Source organism: Ruditapes philippinarum, unplaced genomic scaffold (genome assembly GCF_026571515.1).
Source record: "Ruditapes philippinarum isolate M1 unplaced genomic scaffold, ASM2657151v2 ctg827_1_1_1_1, whole genome shotgun sequence".
Lineage (NCBI taxonomy): Eukaryota > Metazoa > Mollusca > Bivalvia > Venerida > Veneridae > Ruditapes > Ruditapes philippinarum.
In genome coordinates this window covers 128,065-147,487 of record NW_026865957.1, presented here as the reverse complement: position 1 = coordinate 147,487, position 19,423 = coordinate 128,065, and the positions used below count along the sequence as shown (strand labels likewise).

The following is a 19,423-nucleotide window of genomic DNA, read 5'->3' as shown; positions in this document are numbered from 1 at the left end:
TCATCATGTTCAATTCTTAAAAGATAGACTGTGGATAATCAAGCGGCATTCTATCTTAAAAAGAAAGTAGTGGCATTCAATTAAATTAATTAGTTTTCTGGAAAGTACTAGTACGCACTAACGCATTCAAGAGATATGTATGAGTACTTTATATAAAATCTTAAATGTAGACCAGTTAATTTGCGATGTTTTCTTTCTTATCTTGAACAGACCTCGTGCTTCTTTATCCTGTTTTTATATCAGTCTTGATATCTAAGTATATTGTACATACGTCATTAGTCAATGTTCCAATATCATGTTCACACTCTGTAGCAAATAAGGTTAGTTATATAACATTGGCACTGCACGTCCTGGTTTCTTAACGAAGTTCCTTAAACATCACTTTACGACACTAGAGTAACGCAATATCGTTTGTTTTTTTAAATATTGTTAAGTATTCAACACGAAATTGCCAGAAGTTAGAAGCTAGCATTGTTGGGAAAAGCTAGGAAATGCATGTGTAAGGACTGTTAGAGTGAGTGTAGTAAAGTTGCAAAGTATGTGCAGTAGCGGATGCTAGTATTAGTAGTATGGCATGTTAGTATTAGTCATAGGGAAGTTAGTATTAGTAGTAGGGAATGTTAGTATTGTGTAGAAGGGAATGTTAGTATTGTGTAGTAGGGAAAAATAGTATTCGTAGTAGTGAAAGTAAGTATGTTAAGTAGGGAAAGTTAGTATGTAAGATCAAAACTAGAATGCTTATTCATGATAAGACATTATGTTTACAACGTGAACGTGAAAACTTTCACACGAAATCACAGAAGAATGACATTCAAAAGAATAGTACGAGGGTCCAACAAAAAGTTTTAAGGCTGACACGGTTAAGTAGAAGAACTAATTGTTCAAACTTTCAAGCTATACCCTTTTTACCTGATCATATTTGTGTAACTTCTTTGGACACTCCTGTTAATCATTATAGAGATCCATTTGATTTTCAACACGAAATAGTTACAAAATAGTGTACTAACACAGAAACGTCATTGATATAGCATTGTAACAAGTGTTTCCTGAAAAAATACTATACTTTTATATCTTAGCCCCTCTTAATTATGTCCTCTTTCTGTAGATTGTTATTTCAACAAAACAATGCCGTTATTTTTCTTGAACTTTCGACTACTTGATATTTACTCTAGGCTAAAAAATGTGGCTTCAAGAATAATTAACTAATTAGCCAATTAAAATTACCATTATTGTACCTAAAACTTTGCTGGTAAAAGCGGCTAATAAATGGGTCCGACTCCTGGAAATCTTTATCACTCGCAGGTCCTTCATTAGCACAGTTTGCAAGCTAACTTCTGATAACATTCGTTCGAATGGCTATATCTTCCAGCGGAAATCAGGCCCTTTGTTCTAATACAACCCAAGCAGGTGTAGTATTGTCTTGGTAATAGAAAATTAATCATACACAGACGGACAAAAAAACCAAAGCAAACAAAGAAACTTATCCAGCTTTAACTCTTCAAAAAAATGTTATGAATAGACATGGACGGGAGTTCGATAAATATCACTCAATTTATAAAAAAATATCTGTTTCTTTCACAAATTTGTATTTTGTATACAAAACAAATTTTGTATTCAATAATTTTACATTTGATTACTTCATATTATAAAGTGACATGTTAAAGGGTCAGTGTGTATCAGTTAATATTATATCCACCATTTTCTAATCACCAACGGAAATAGTACTTTCATTTATATCTCACTCACTCACTCACTCACTCACTCACTCACTCACTCACTCACTCACTCACTCACTCACTCACTCACTCACTCACTCACTCACTCACTCACTCACTCACTCACTCACTAATCTCACTAATTACAAAACTGTTTATTGGACCCTCATATCTATTAATGATGTCCTTGATTTTTATCTTTAAAAATGTTGGTCAGTCACGTTAATATAGTTCAAGTCTGAATACCTATGTATTTTCAACATCTGTGAAAATCACGATTCGTAAGTATAAAAGACAGCACCGAGATCCATCAAACCATCAGTCGCAATTTGTCGGACTATTAACTAAAAATGCTTCGATTTCTTGTCTTCAGTGTTTTAGTTGGTAAGTTTTACTTTAATATTCATTTGTAATTAAATGTATTGATTAAACAGTTAACTAATCAGAGTGACGGCATGACTATTTGGAATAGCAATTCGATTTATCTTTTTTTTAAAATAAATTTTAGGATTTTAGAATGACACACAAACTTCATATATAAAGTGGCATCAAATATTTTTAATTAGATCATATCACTAGGAATATCATCATATGGGTTTAGTTAAATAAGTTTATCTATCTAGTTTCCGATTTGGAACTGTGGAGCATTAACGTACATTAATGTTCATTAATTAAGACTAAACTCAGTCAACAATAAAAGACTAATTAGTTTTGGTTCTATCCACATACCAAAAACAAATACCGTTTAAAGTGAAAAAAGAACCATTTTTATAAACGTGATAAAGAAATAAAATTACGAATGTATGTGTGGATGATAAAGAATTTATAATAATTTGATAACATAAAAGCATTTAAGTTAAGGGTAAGAACTCGAAAGTCTGGTTATTGCGATCATAGCAGACATTGCATACAGCTTGATAATAGACCAAACGCCGAGTTCTTCTGCCTCATGTCATGAAATAAGCTTTATAACAGACAGCCTCCATGTTTTTTTTTAAAGTGAGTAAAGCTATATCTGATAAAATTGTTATAAATAAAACTAAAAAAATAAAAGAAGGACAAATATAGAAAAAATAAGACAGAAAATAAGTTCAGCAAAGTTATGTTACCTAATGATCGTTTCTTGAAAGATTTGTTGCCATAGAATGTCTAAGTAATTTAATATACATGAATATTATACGTTCAGAGAATAAAATGGAACAAAATATTCTACTGCTATTTAGGTTTGCCGATGAATACTCGCTTTAAATAAGAGACACTGACAGATTCTTTTCATTCTAGGTTTTCTGTAACCATTTATATGACAAAAGAAACAATAATTTTACACTCAAAAGACTGAAAACATATACATTCAAACAGCAAGCGGATGGCAACTATCCCAGCAAAGGGTTAAAACCTCAGATTTTATACTTTAAATGTAATATAATTTCAGTATCAGCACTGGCGTTGTCAATTCGTCAGAATGCTCACCACTGCAACACCGACTCAGATTGCCCCGCGTGTGTTGGCAACGATCAGTACTGTATGGACCATAAATGTTACTGCCACGACAACAGTCATGGTAATGGAAGTAAGTTGATTCCCTATCTACCATTTTCTTTTCTCAATTAACAATTCAAGCAAACCGCTCTCTTCATAGTTTTAAAGTCAATGTTATGTTTTCAAGTTGAATATAAACCTGGGACATAATATTAATGCGACAGGCAATTATGTCGGTGTCCGCCTGACACAGCCGATCGATAAGTGTAGTAATTAATTACATTATGTCCCAGTGTAAGAACAGAAGCACCATTGCACGATCTTTATAAAAATGCCATAATAAACAATGCACACAAACAATGTACGGTTAGTCTCTTTATTCCTTTATTATTTTGTTAATCGTTTTCTTTTAATGTCTTATTGCTGCAAGATCAAGCGTATTTTAACAAGGAAGAAACGATCAAAATGACGCAAATCATTTCCGTATCGCTACTTATTCAAGCATTCTAATCTGACAGATTCATAAGTAAGGGGAACCCTTTAATTGCTCTTCATTGTTATGTCTAAAAGAATTTACAACATAGGTTGTACTACCACAGTTAACTATGTTTGAATTTGAATATTTGATATTCTTGTGAATTTCATTTGAGTCCCCATCATTTACATGTATCTAGCAGTTTTCAACATAATATAATACATTTTATATTTGAGAAATAATTATTCACTCATACATATTTATTTTGTGACACGATGTAATAAAAATATCGTCTTGATTAAAACTTTGCTGTTATACATGACAGTATACATGGTATATATCTGTATGTCTGACTCAAATTTAACATACTAAGTATTCTTCTGACTTTCAGACGATGCAAATACTACATGTATTAAAGCTGCATGCCTCTAGATAAACCAAAATATTTCAAGAAAATCAAACTTGTGTAAAATATACTAGGATTATTAAAATGTTATGTGCAATTTATGTCTCATTTTCGTTGAATGGACATTAATAAGTCTTTATTTATCAGATGTGATATCATTTTACATTACACCATATGATTTCAGAGAGACAAGCAGAAACATGCAAGACAGATGTAGATTGCGCAGGTCACACATGTCATCATGGAGCCCCTCACTGTGAGATCCATGATCCTAACATGGAACATGGTCATTGTAACTGTCACGTCCCACATAGTAAGTGATCAATGAATGAATATGCAATTTTATTTTTGCAAGATGATTTTAAGCTAAAGGACTTTGGATATACAAGCATTTATTCATCATTGACACAAAAAAGTTTTTATATTCCATCTTTTTCCAAATAGCCAACCTCCAGAACACTCCCGTGACTTTGAGATACTTTAAACACTTGGGAAGGTGTGTCGCAGCTTAACGAAATAATTTTGAAAAAAGAATAACTACAGCTTGCGCAATCTTAATTAAAACATAAAACATTTCCCTATTATGAAAAAGGTCATGCTACTTAAGTTCAGCATATAATAACAATTAAGAGCTTATTTTTACATTCAAACAATCCCTTTGGCTTAATGATTGCAATATCAACATGGGTGATTTAACTTTTCAATAATTAAATATTAGCATTTTATCATTTACAGTTTTCATTAACAATGCATATGTGATTCACTTTTGCAAGTTGATACATTTGCTAAATGACTTGAGATTTCAATATGTTTTTGATTTTAATGACGGTATTCCGCGCTCTTTACCTATAGACAACCATAGAACAAGACTATAGTCATGTGACCGGCATGTTTTGAACATAAGAAAAATTAGGAATGCTGTGTCTAGTTGCAACTAAATAATTCTTCAAAAGAGGATATATCATCTTGTCCTCATCATAAAACATATAATAACTACATATTCTGGAACAAATACCGCCATAATTGTAAGTGAATGTATTAAACATGAAAAGTAATGTCAACTAAGTTAACATTATGTGTGGTTGAAAAGGAAAAACACAACGCATTTATTGTCTATGTCTTAACATAAAATTAAGTCATTCTCATTTCAGTTGTAAACGAAATGGGACTTTTTGTTGTTTAATTTAAAACAATGCACAGAAACACCAAAAAGAAGCACACATTTCTAATCACACGTGTACAATCAGCGTAATCAACCAATAAAGCACTCTCTTTTACATTTCAATCTACTTTGGCTTTCTAAATGCAATATCAACTTAAATTAATTTTACAAAGAAACAACTAACCTTGTGCTAATTTTATTTTTACACACGCATATTTCATTAAAAGTACTGTATCATATTTACAATATTCCGGAATTTGTCATTTTTACATTAACACTATCTGATTTCAGAGAGACAAGCAGAAACATGTAAGGTAGATGCAGATTGCGCTGGTCACACATGTCATCATGGAGCCCCTCACTGTGAGGTTCATGATCCTAACATGGAACATGGTCATTGTAACTGTCACGTCCCACATAGTAAGTGTTCACGTAATGTATATGTTATTCACTTTTGCAAGATGATTTACTAAAGGATTTAAGATAAGAGTATGAGTTTCTGATTTTAATGACGGTCATTTCGCGCATTTAACCTATTGACAACCATAGAACACTATTATAGTCTCGTGACTTTGAGATGTTTTGAACATAAGGAACGGTGTGTCAAGTTGCAGCTACATACTTCTTAAAATAGGATATCTGCACATTGTCCTGGTAAAAAAGCATACAATAACTTCATATTCTGCAAAAAAAAGCCATTATTGCAAGTAAATGTATTAAAACATGAAAATCAATGTCAATTTAGTTAACATAAGGTGTGGTAACAAACATAGCACATTTATTGTCTATATCATTACATTTAAATTTAAAACATCCTCATTTGAATTGTAGAAGTAATGGAAAATTTTTTATGGGTTTATTAAATAGAATACACAGAAACAACAAAAGGAGTACACATTTCTTATCACACGGTGCACATTCAGCGTAATCAAACAATGAAGCGCTCTTTTTTACATTTTAATCTACTTTGGCTTTCTAAATGCAATATCAACTTGAGCCGCGTTATTACAAAACCAACATAGTGAGTTTGCGACCAGCATGGATCCAGACCCGCGCAGTCTGATCAGGATTCATGCTGTACGTTCGCTTTCAGACCCTATAACAAGTAGATAAACTGATACTGATAGCGAGCAGCATGGATCCTGATCTGGATCCATGCTGGTCGCAAACCCATTATGTTGGTTTAGTCATGAAGCGGCTCATTTCATTAATTTTACAATGAAAAAACTAAACTTGTTCTAATTTTATTTTAACACGCGCATATTTCATTAAAAGTACTGTATCATATTTACAATATTCCCGAATTTGTCATTTTACATTTACACTATCTGATTTCAGCGAGACAAGCAGAAACATGTAAGACAGATGCAGATTGCGCAGGTCACACATGTCATCATGGAGCCCCTCACTGTGAGGTTCATGATCCTAATATGGAACATGGTCATTGTAACTGTCACGTACCACATAGTAAGTGTTTTAATTACGCATTTGTAATGCACTTTTGCAATGTGAAACATTTGCTTAAAGACTCTTGATTAAATACATGCAATTATTGAAAAAATTACACAAAGATATGAATTCTGATTTTAATGAAAATAATTTCCTGTTATTATCTTAGAGTCAACAAATAAGCACTGTTTCGTGATCTTAAGGTGGTTTAAACATAATAAAAGGCGTAACCTCATTTTACTTTTGACACACGCAGTTTTTGTCGAAAGTAAAGTTTATTTAATCATTTGATATTATTAACCCTCTCTTTATACGTATAGGTCATTTTAGATTAAAAACTACATGTATATGATTTCAGAGAGACAAGCAGAAACATGTAAGGTAGATGCAGATTGCGCAGGTCACACATGTCACCATGGAGCCCCTCACTGTGAGGTTCATGATCCTAACATGGAACATGGTCATTGTAACTGTCACGTCCCACATAGTAAGTGTTTATTCGTGAAAAGACATTTAACCACCCATAGATATTTTAAGATATTACACAAATATATGCGTTTGATTTTTTTTCTTACGATAATAACTGATGAGACGAAAAATAATTTACATTTCCTTTGACGTTGATGATGGTTTAAAAACTGTATGCATTGTGTATTGGCCTTATACATAAAATGACTTCTGGTTCTGAAACACGTGCAGAATCCCGATGACATCTTAGAAAACATATATCAACTTTCCACGAAAATAACCCAATATGTTGTAAAAGGAAATCACAAAACTTACATTCATTGACGCATATACAATTTGATATTACAATCTTTATGTCATTTTACTTGAAGACAAATTATTTCAGAGAGACTATCAGAAACTTGTATAACAGAAGCCGATCACGCAAATCACGTGTGTCATCATGTGTCCCCTCATTGCGAAATTCATGATCATAATAATCAACATGGACATTGCATCTGTCATTTTCCACATATAAAGTTTTATTAGACTGGCCAATCACATGAAGTGAAACTTTTGGTATCAGACTTTTAACTGAAACTGATAATTTTAGTGTTTTCTACAAATGTATGAATTGATTTTTTAATGGAGTTAGTATCTTTACATCTTACAAGATAAAAGCGTCAATGACATTTTTTTTCTTACTGAAATGAATATATTAAAACTTTTCACCTGTGACTTCCCATATGTTTATAATATAAAAAATCGTTAAACATTTGCTTACGAATTTTTAAATAAAACTTTAGTGTTACATATTCTGTCAAGTATGATATTTATTAAACGAACTATGGATAGTTGGCATGTAGTTAGTTTAAGCATCATGGCTAGTTTAATAATCAGTAATTGATTTAGTGATTGTCTTTGTACATTGAATGGGACCTTTATGAAATTATAAATTATGAAAACAAAACATGCTAATTAATAAAACTCTGAAGGCTTAGCCTATATTGTTGAATCAAAAGTCAAAACAGAACAAACTTTATTTCATGTTATATTCAGCATTTTTAAGCATGTCATTTTTACATGTCAGCATCTATTTCAGCGAGACAAGCAGAAACATGTAAGACAGATGCTGATTGCGCAGGTCACACATGTCATCATGGAGCCCCTCACTGTGAGGTTCATGATCCTAACATGGAACATGGTCATTGTAACTGTCACGTCCCACATAGTAAGTGTTTTAATTACGCATTTGTAAAGCACTTTTGCAATGCTTAAGGACTCTAGATTAAATACATGAAATTATTAAAAAAAAATACACAAAGATTTGAATTCTGATTTTGATGGAAATAATTTCCCCTTATTATCTAATAGTCAACAAATAAGCACTGTTTCGAGACCTTAAGTTGGTTTAAACATTAAACACCTCATTTAACTTTTTTACAGACGCAGTTTTCCTTGAAAGTAAAGTTCATTTAATATATATCATTTAATATAATAACCCTTCTTTTATACGTGTAGGTCATTTTACATTAACACTATATGATTTCAGCGAGACAAGCAGAAACATGTAAGACAGATGTAGATTGCGCAAGTCACACATGCCATCATGGAGCCCCTCATTGTGAGATCCATGATCCTAACATGGAACATGGACATTGTAATTGTCACGTCCCACACAGTAAGTGTTTGCTCGTAAAAAAAACATTTAACCACCTTTAGATATTTAAAAATATTACACACATATATGTGTTTGAATTTTTGTCTTACGATAATTACTGATGACTGCATTTCCTTTGACGTTTATGATGGTTTAAAAATGTATTTAGCAATACAATGTATCGTGTATTGGCCTTATACATAAAATGGTCTCTGGTTCTGAAACACATGCAGTCTCCCGATGACAACTTTGAACAATCTATAAAAAAACATTTATAAAAATTTATAAAAACATCATCCTTTCTCAAAGTTTACCCAACATGTTCTAAAATGAAATCACAAAACTTCGGGATCATTAATGCCAGCACTATGAAGTGTTGAGAATTGAGTACCGCTCAAGCCGGTGCCAGGGCGCGTGAGGGATGTTGCACTTATTCATTATCCCTCATGTTCAGACTCAATCAAACCGAGGTTGCAATTTTCATGTAATTTTGTTGTGATTAATGCTTCCGAGGGATCACTTTGCTTCCAGAATATTTTACATTCAATGTCGCATTTACAAGTTGATATTACATTTTTTTTGTCATTTTACGTGAAGAGAAATGATTCCAGATAGGGCAACAGAAACTTGCACAACAGTAGCCGATAACACAAATGACACGTGTCGTCATGGGTCTCCTCATTGCGAAATTCATAATCATAATAATTAAAACGGACATTGCATCTGTCATGTTCCACATATAAATATTTAGACTGGCCAATCACATTTCATTACATAAAGTGGTAGTTTTGGTATCAGACCTTTAACTTAAATTGATAATTTCAGTGTTTTATCAAATGTATGAATTGATTTTTAAATGTAGGCATTATCTTTACATGTTGCTAATTTAAAGCCTCAATGACTCTTTTTTTTTCTTAGTAAAATAAATGTATTACAACTTTTCTCCTGTGACTTCCCATATGTTTATAATATAAAAAAATCGTTAAATATTTGCTTACGAATTTTAAAAAATCTTAAGTGATTTTTTACACATACGATATTCACTAAACAAACTATGGATAGTTCGCATCGAGCTAGTTTAAGCATCATGGCTAGTTTAATAATCAGATTGTTTTTTTTTTGTAGAATGAATGCAACAAATTATGAAAACAAAACATGCTAATTAATAAAACTCTGAAGGCTTAGCCTATATTGTTGAATCAAAAGTCAAAACAGAACAAACTTTATTTCATGTTATATTCAGCATTTTTAAGCATGTCATTTTTACATGTCAGCATCTATTTCAGCGAGACAAGCAGAAACATGTAAGACAGATGCTGATTGCGCAGGTCACACATGTCATCATGGAGCCCCTCACTGTGAGGTTCATGATCCTAACATGGAACATGGTCATTGTAACTGTCACGTCCCACATAGTAAGTGTTTTAATTACGCATTTGTAAAGCACTTTTGCAATGCTTAAGGACTCTAGATTAAATACATGAAATTATTAAAAAAAATACACAAAGATTTGAATTCTGATTTTGATGGAAATAATTTCCCCTTATTATCTAATAGTCAACAAATAAGCACTGTTTCGAGACCTTAAGTTGGTTTAAACATTAAACACCTAATTTAACTTTTTTACAGACGCAGTTTTCCTTGAAAGTAAAGTTCATTTAATATATATCATTTAATATAATAACCCTTCTTTTATACGTGTAGGTCATTTTACATTAACACTATATGATTTCAGCGAGACAAGCAGAAACATGTAAGACAGATGTAGATTGCGCAAGTCACACATGCCATCATGGAGCCCCTCATTGTGAGATCCATGATCCTAACATGGAACATGGACATTGTAATTGTCACGTCCCACACAGTAAGTGTTTGCTCGTAAAAAAAACATTTAACCACCTTTAGATATTTAAAAATATTACACACATATATATGTTTGAATTTTTGTCTTACGATAATTACTGATGACTGCATTTCCTTTGACGTTTATGATGGTTTAAAAATGTATTTAGCAATACAATGTATCGTGTATTGGCCTTATACATAAAATGGCCTCTGGTTCTGAAACACATGCAGTCTCCCGATGACAACTTTGAACAATCTATAAAAAAACATTTATAAAAATTTATAAAAACATCAACCTTTCTCAAAGTTTACCCAACATGTTCTAAAATGAAATCACAAAACTTCGGGATCATTAATGCCAGCACTATGAAGTGTTGAGAATTGAGTACCGCTCAAGCCGGTGCCAGGGGCGTGAGGGATGTTGCACTTATTCATTATCCCTCATGTTCAGACTCAATCAAACCGAGGTTGCAATTTTCATGTAATTTTGTTGTGATTAATGCTTCCGAGGGATCACTTTGCTTCCAGAATATTTTACATTCAATGTCGCATTTACAAGTTGATATTACATTCTTTTTGTCATTTTACGTGAAGAGAAATGATTCCAGATAGGGCAACAGAAACTTGCACAACAGTAGCCGATAACACAAATGACACGTGTCGTCATGGGTCTCCTCATTGCGAAATTCATAATCATAATAATTAAAACGGACATTGCATCTGTCATGTTCCACATATAAATATTTAGACTGGCCAATCACATTTCATTACATAAAGTGGTAGTTTTGGTATCAGACCTTTAACTTAAATTGATAATTTCAGTGTTTTCTCAAATGTATGAATTGATTTTTAAATGTAGGCATTATCTTTACATGTTGCTAATTAAAAGCCTCAATGACTCTTTTTTTTCTTAGTAAAATAAATGTATTACAACTTTTCTCCTGTTACGTCCCATATGTTTATAATATAAAAAAAATCGTTAAATATTTGCTTACGAATTTTAAAAAATCTTAAGTGATTTTTACACATACGATATTCACTAAACAAACTATGGATAGTTCGCATCGAGTTAGTTTAAGCATCATGGCTAGTTTAATAATCAGATTGTTTTTTTGTAGAATGAATGCAACAAATTATGAAAACAAAACATGCTAATTGATTAAATTCAGAAGGCTTAGCCTATATTCTTGAATCAAAAGTCAAAACAGAACAAACTTTATTTCATGTTATATTTAGCATTTTTAAGCATGTCATTTTTACATTTCAACATCTTTTTCAGCGAGACAAGCAGAAACATGTAAGACAGATGCAGATTGCGCTGGTCACACATGTCATCATGGAGCCCCCCACTGTGAGGTTCATGATCCTAACATGGAACATGGTCATTGTAACTGTCACGTCCCACATAGTAAGTGTTTTAATTACGCATTTGTAAAGCACTTTTGCAATACTTAAGGACTCTAGATTAAATACATGAAATTATTAAAAAAAATACACAAAGATTTGAATTCTGATTTTGATGGAAATAATTTCCCCTTATTATCTAATAGTCAACAAATAAGCACTGTTTCGAGACCTTAAGTTGGTTTAAACATTAAACACCTAATTTAACTTTTTTACAGACGCAGTTTTCCTTGAAAGTAAAGTTCATTTAATATATATCATTTAATATAATAACCCTTCTTTTATACGTGTAGGTCATTTTACATTAACACTATATGATTTCAGCGAGACAAGCAGAAACATGTAAGACAGATGTAGATTGCGCAAGTCACACATGCCATCATGGAGCCCCTCATTGTGAGATCCATGATCCTAACATGGAACATGGACATTGTAATTGTCACGTCCCACACAGTAAGTGTTTGCTCGTAAAAAAAAACATTTAACCACCTTTAGATATTTAAAAATATTACACACATATATGTGTTTGAATTTTTGTCTTACGATAATTACTGATGACTGCATTTCCTTTGACGTTTATGATGGTTTAAAAATGTATTTAGCAATACAATGTATCGTGTATTGGCCTTATACATAAAATGGCCTCTGGTTCTGAAACACATGCAGTCTCCCGATGACAACTTTGAACAATCTATAAAAAAACATTTATAAAAATTTATAAAAACATCAACCTTTCTCAAAGTTTACCCAACATGTTCTAAAATGAAATCACAAAACTTCGGGATCATTAATGCCAGCACTATGAAGTGTTGAGAATTGAGTACCGCTCAAGCCGGTGCCAGGGGCGTGAGGGATGTTGCACTTATTCATTATCCCTCATGTTCAGACTCAATCAAACCGAGTTTGCAATTTTCATGTAATTTTGTTGTGATTAATGCTTCCGAGGGATCACTTTGCTTCCAGAATATTTTACATTCAATGTCGCATTTACAAGTTGATATTACATTTTTTTGTCATTTTACGTGAAGAGAAATGATTCCAGATAGGGCAACAGAAACTTGCACAACAGTAGCCGATAACACAAATGACACGTGTCGTCATGGGTCTCCTCATTGCGAAATTCATAATCATAATAATTAAAACGGACATTGCATCTGTCATGTTCCACATATAAATATTTAGACTGGCCAATCACATTTCATTACATAAAGTGGTAGTTTTGGTATCAGACCTTTAACTTAAATTGATAATTTCAGTGTTTTATCAAATGTATGAATAGATTTTTAAATGTAGGCATTATCTTTACATGTTGCTAATTAAAAGCCTCAATGACTCTTTTTTTTCTTAGTAAAATAAATGTATTACAACTTTTCTCCTGTGACTTCCCATATGTTTATAATATAAAAAAATCGTTAAATATTTGCTTACGAATTTTAAAAAATCTTAAGTGATTTTTTACACATACGATATTCACTAAACAAACTATGGATAGTTCGCATCGAGCTAGTTTAAGTATCATGGCTAGTTTAATAATCAGATTGTTTTTTTTTGTAGAATGAATGCAACAAATTATGAAAACAAAACATGCTAATTGTTTAATTTCAGAAGGCTTAGCCTATATTGTTGAATCAAAAGTCAAAACAGAACAAACTTTATTTCATGTTTTATTCGTCATTTTTAAGCATGTCATTTTTACATGTCAGCATCTATTTCAGCGAGACAAGCAGAAACATGTAAGACAGATGCAGATTGCGCAGGTCACACATGTCATCATGGAGCCCCTCACTGTGAGGTTCATGATCCTAACATGGAACATGGTCATTGTAACTGTCATGTCCCACATAGTAAGTGTTTTAATTACGCATATTTAATCCACTTTTGCACTTAAGGACTCTGGATTAAATACAGGCATTTTTATAAAAACATTAACAAAAGATAGGAATTCTGATTTTGATGGAAATAATTTCCTCTTATTATCTAAAAGTCAACAAATAAGCACTGTCTCGAGACCTTAAGTTGGTTTAAACATTAGGAAAGGCGTAACCTCATTAAACTTTTTTACAGATGCAGTTTTCCTTGAAAGTAAAGTTCATGTAATATATCATTTAACATAATAACCCTTCTTTTATACGTGTAGGTCATTTTACATTAACACTATATGATTTCAGCGAGACAAGCAGAAACATGTAAGACAGATGTAGATTGCGCAAGTCACACATGCCATCATGGAGCCCCTCACTGTGAGATCCATGATCCTAACATGGAACATGGACATTGTAACTGTCACGTCCCACATGGTAAGTGTTTATTCATGAAAAGACATTTAAAGACCTAAAGATATTTTAAGATATTACACAAATATATGTGTTTGAATTTTTTTCTTACTATAATTACTGGTCAGACGATATATGATTTGCATTTCCTTTGAAGTTTTTGATTGCTTTAAAAATGTACCCTTTGTATTTAGCAATACAATATATCGTGTATTGGCCTCATACATAAAATGGCTCTCATGGTTCTAAAACACGTGCAGAATTCCGATGGCAACTTAGAAAACATTTATAAAACATCAACCTTCCAAAACGTTAACCCAACATGGTGTAAAATGAAATTACAAAACATATACATTTAATGACGCATAACCAAGTTGATATTACTTTCGTTATGCCATTTTACGTGAAGACAAATGATTTCAGTTAGGGCAGCAGAAACTTGCACAGTAGAAGCCGATTGCGCAAATCACACATGTCATCATGGGTCCCCTCATTGCGAAATTCATGATCCTAATAATCAACATGGACATTGCAACTGTCACGTTCCACATAGTACGTATTCATTTAATGCATATGTTATTCAATTTTGCAAGGTGTTACATTTATCAAAGTACTTCAGATTAAAACATGATTTTTAATTAACGATGGATAGTTCGCATCGAGATAGTTAAAGCATCATCGCTAGTTTAATAATCAATCATTGATTTAGGGATTGTTTTTTGTAGAATAAATAGGATCTTTATGAAATTACAAATTATGAAAACAAACATGCTTATTTATAAAACCCAGAAGGCTTAGCATATATTGTTCCAACAAATGACAAAACAGAGACATTTAATTTCACGTTTTAGTCAACATTTTTTCGAAACATGCCATTTTTATATCTTCACATCAATTTCAGACAGACAAGCAGAAACATGTAAGACAGATGTAGATTGCGCAAGCCACACATGTCATCATGGAGCCCCTCACTGTGAGATCCATGATCCTAACATGGAACATGGACATTGTAACTGTCACGTCCCACATAGTAAGTGTTTATCCTTCCCATATATACTTTAATATTGATAGGTGTTATATTTGCTAAAGGACCCTTGAATACATACATGTATCTATTGAATGATTAACACAATACTATATGTTTTTCTTTGATTTCGATAATCGCCGCTGTTATGTTACTAAAAGCTAACTATTAAAACTCTCCCTTGACTTTTAGATTGTTTTAACATTAGAAACGGTGTACCTGTAAATACTGCACGTTTGTAACGCAGCTTTTCACTGGATATAGTCATGACGTTTATTTGATAAATATATACAAATAACTTTTGTTTTCACTGAAATAAATTATTTCTTTGATTTTAAGATGTTTGGCATGTTATATTGCCGCCGTGTATTATGGTTGTTTGCAATATAACCCTTGCCTAGTACCTTACCACCGTATTTACTTACCCATATAACCCTTCAGACATCTTAATAAGTTATAATGGAACAATATCTTTCATTTAACTGAAACTGAAAACATCTTTATGTTCTGCAAAAAACGTGCAAATTGTTATTGAACTATGATATGTTGTTAAATGAAAATGCAAAGAAGAACACATAAAAATTTATATCTATGTTTTTTTTTACATTTAGCCAATTTCGTTTCACTTGTAAAAATAGTGGTACGGTTTTTGTTGTTGTTTTTGTGTGCGTCTGTATGCAATGAAACTTAGACCCACACAGTATAAATAGAGCATATTCAACGCTCTTTGTTACGTATTGATCAAACTGTGTTGGTTGCTTTTTGAAATATCATCTAACAAGATTAACAATGACTTTGTAATTTTAAACACATATAGGTTTAGTTGAAAGAACATTCGTCAGTCTTCAGTTATCCCTTAACATTATTGTTCATTTAGCTAATCTGTTTTCAGAGAGACAAGCAGAAACATGTAAGACAGATCCAGATTGCGCAAGTCACACATGTCATCATGGAGCCCCTCACTGTGAAATTCATGATCCTAACATGGAACATGGTCATTGTAACTGTCATGTCCCACATAGTAAGTGTTCAAATTTTTTCAGACCCATTGTTATGAATAAAGGAAAATGAATGGATAGTGATGAAATTGAGTTAGAATTTTATTGAACTTATCAACTCACATGTCCACCTATAAGACGATGCAAACAAAATACAGATAAACTTGTTAATTAAATCATATGCAAAAATAACCAAAGCTGAAAGATGTTGTCGTGCCGATGAGTAAATTATTTTACTCAGACAACTTATAAAAATTGCAACGTGATTAACGTTTATAACTTTAATTTAATACCGCAACTGCATTGAAATACCGGTACATACAATTCCGCTATTTCAGAGTAAACTTACAAAACTTTGTTCACGAATAAACTTTAAAAAAAACTGATGTCTCTCAATAAACCTACATAACCGTTGTCCTTGAATAAACTTACAACACCGTTGTCACTCAATAAACTGACAATATCGCTGTCCCTGAAAAACCTTGGAAAACCGTTGTCACTGAATAAACTTACAATTCCGTTGTCCCTTAATAAACATAGAAAAACAATTGTCTCACGGTGAATTTGCAATACGATTGCCTGTCAATGAACTTATAATATCGTTGTTCGTTAATGAATAAGATATGTGGCAGAGCTGCAATTGAATTGCTTATTTTATGTACATAGGAAACTGAACTTATCTATGTTCACATCATCTTCTAACAAGTCTATTAGTATGTTTATCTCGACTAGTACCATCTCTATTGTATTGTCTGAATAATAACCCGATATAGGCATACTTTTATACCCAGTCACTATAACCAAATAAATGTTTTAATTGTTGTATGATTTTGCCGTCTTTTAACATTATTTTTTTAAATATTTTTATCAATCTGGAGTCTCGATTACATGTGATTATTATCTAAATTGTGTATGAAAATACTTAACAAACATATATTTTTTTCATTTTTCATGTTTTTCTTTTCAGACTAAACTGATGTCGATGTCATAAATGATCGAAGAGTTTCAATCTTTGTTATTGTTTGGTATTTACATTTTTTATGTCTTAATAATTTATAATATAAAATAAAGAAATAAATGAAAATTGAAAGTAGTTATCATAAATCTATATCACCGATGAAAAACAACATCTAACTTTAATTCTCGGAACAAGACCGACCTTATTCGGGAATGAGTTTTGAATACTTTTAATAATAAAAACAGTAAACTGACAGTGCATCATAAAAATGTGAGGGAAAATTAGAACATACACAATAAAGAATATTGGATATTAAAACAAACTTGTATAAATCTGTCTGGGGTCAGTCTTAAGATAGGAAAAGGCAACTTCTTTTTTAATCAGTGCTATGCATCTTATCATTTTAACATATACATGTATACTCGTATTTCAATTGAGAACAAGAAATACCGTGAAACTACTACCTACTTTAGAACCTGCTCATGCTCGTTATGCATCTGAGGTGCTTCTCCACCTGTAAAATTGGCAAGTCACCAAATTTAAAATCCAACCAAAAAAAAGACACCAGATTCAATATAATTAAATTAATCGTAGACTTAGTTATCAATGTCTCATTTTAAAGTCCTTCATTTCCGACACCAAAAATATACATATAAAAAAAATAAACGAACGTGAAAAAAACAGAAAAGGACATTGTTAACGAAAAACATAAAATCACATCCCGTTCATTCAATCACCTCTTTACACTATTCAATCTGATTGAGTTGGCATAATTGGGTTTGTCTTTGTTTTTGTTGGAATATATAATATATAATAAATCCTGTACTTGCAGATATCTTAGGGATTATTTTCGCAGTTTCTAAGCCGTTTGCAACGTGTTAATTGCGTTTTTTTTGGCATTAATTGTACTTTTTAATGCATTTGAAACAGTAGAGCAGGTTACATAAAGTGGCGTGTAAGAGGAGATCTATTCAGAAAAAAACCTGATTAACGATATTAGAGAAATGATTTAAGTATGTTTTTGTTTTACCTGGGGACCATACCCCGCTTTTCATGGATGTCACTTTTGAGTCACATTGAAGCTTCCAAGATAACCACCGCTTGAACACATCTGCGGATGTTTCTGAATTTAATTTTTTTTTAATGTTGACTTCTACTTAAGCCGTTGCTACGGTAACTTGCACTTTCCAGTACCGTGCATGAATAGGCTCAAACAAACAGAGCCTGCAACATTTTCAATATTGTCGTGTTTGGCTTTCTTTAGGGATTTTTTTCTCTATTTGATAATATTATTGTCTTTGAGCATGCATAAGTACGGAAAGAAAGACAACTCTTATTAAATTATGTATAGTAACAATGTAAACGTAGACAAGGATCACCGTTTTACCTTACATTTAGCGGTGTTCAACACAAGAAGCTACAGCTTAAAGTCTGAACAGACCGGTCACGGTAGAATGCGCCGTTGTTCGTATATTTACCTTTGACAATTAATCACTTTCTTTACCTTATTTCTATGAAAACCGTGCAGTCATTTAATAAAGGCCTGCATTATTACACACGTTAGTTTGATGGATTATGTTGAACAATCCTCTTTGATACATGAATTGCACGTTTAATGTTCCATTAATTAGTTGGAATACGTTAAAGATTTGTTAATTATTAAGAAAGTGCGGACCTCATTTTACAAAATTATTTCATGCGGATATCAACATATCAATGAATGTTTGAAAACAATTATCTTGTAGTTGATTATTGCTAGTTATTGTTGTGAAGGAGGTTATTAATTGGAAATTTTGTATTAAAAATGGATATTAAATTATTCAGCATAATATTGGCAACTTTAACAAAGGTATGTATTTATCTACGTATTTTTTCGCTTGCTTTTTGTTGTTGATCTTGTTGTAGAAAACTCAAACAATTTAGCACATGTTTACATTTGCGATTTATTAAAGAGAGACCCTTACGCAAATTTCACGGTGGGGAATCACGTGACTTTGTATAGTAATACCAACGATAAAATGGCGACTGATGAGCCCCGGTAAGTACCTTATTATGTTAAATTAAGGTGGCAAACGTTTCTTAAATCAAAACAAAACCTAGCGTATCATATGCGCGGTAATTTTCTTCG

General features: G+C 32.1%; 2 protein-coding genes across 24 annotated transcripts in view; both read left to right on the top strand.

Moving 5' to 3' along the window:
- The first annotated feature begins 1,938 nt into the window (after positions 1–1,938).
- On the top strand, positions 1,939–17,427 carry LOC132730841 (histidine-rich glycoprotein-like). Of its 23 annotated transcripts, none has more exons than XM_060716888.1 (18): positions 1,939–2,099; positions 3,148–3,285; positions 4,260–4,388; positions 5,529–5,657; positions 6,576–6,652; positions 7,122–7,173; positions 8,236–8,364; positions 8,686–8,814; positions 10,080–10,208; positions 10,529–10,657; positions 11,918–12,046; positions 12,367–12,495; positions 13,758–13,886; positions 14,211–14,339; positions 14,739–14,867; positions 15,217–15,345; positions 16,232–16,360; positions 17,305–17,427. In XM_060716888.1, exons 1-18 carry the CDS (start codon positions 2,066–2,068, stop codon positions 17,307–17,309), a joined length of 1,983 nt encoding a protein of 660 aa, XP_060572871.1. In that variant the 5' UTR covers positions 1,939–2,065; the 3' UTR covers positions 17,310–17,427. The 23 variants fall into 23 exon arrangements, with proteins under 23 accessions (XP_060572871.1, XP_060572868.1, XP_060572879.1 ...); XM_060716885.1 differs by having other exon boundaries at positions 6,576–6,704; positions 7,045–7,173; XM_060716896.1 differs by lacking the exon at positions 4,260–4,388 and having other exon boundaries at positions 6,576–6,704; positions 7,045–7,173.
- Positions 17,428–18,708: 1,281 nt separating this feature from the next.
- LOC132730844 (delta-like protein 1) overlaps positions 18,709–19,423 on the top strand; it is a 32,109-nt gene continuing 31,394 nt past the window's right edge. Inside the window, exon 1 of the mRNA XM_060716914.1 lies at positions 18,709–19,144. Within this exon, the coding sequence (XP_060572897.1) occupies positions 19,100–19,144 (45 nt within the window). The 5' untranslated portion in view covers positions 18,709–19,099. The remainder of the gene's footprint in view (positions 19,145–19,423) is intronic.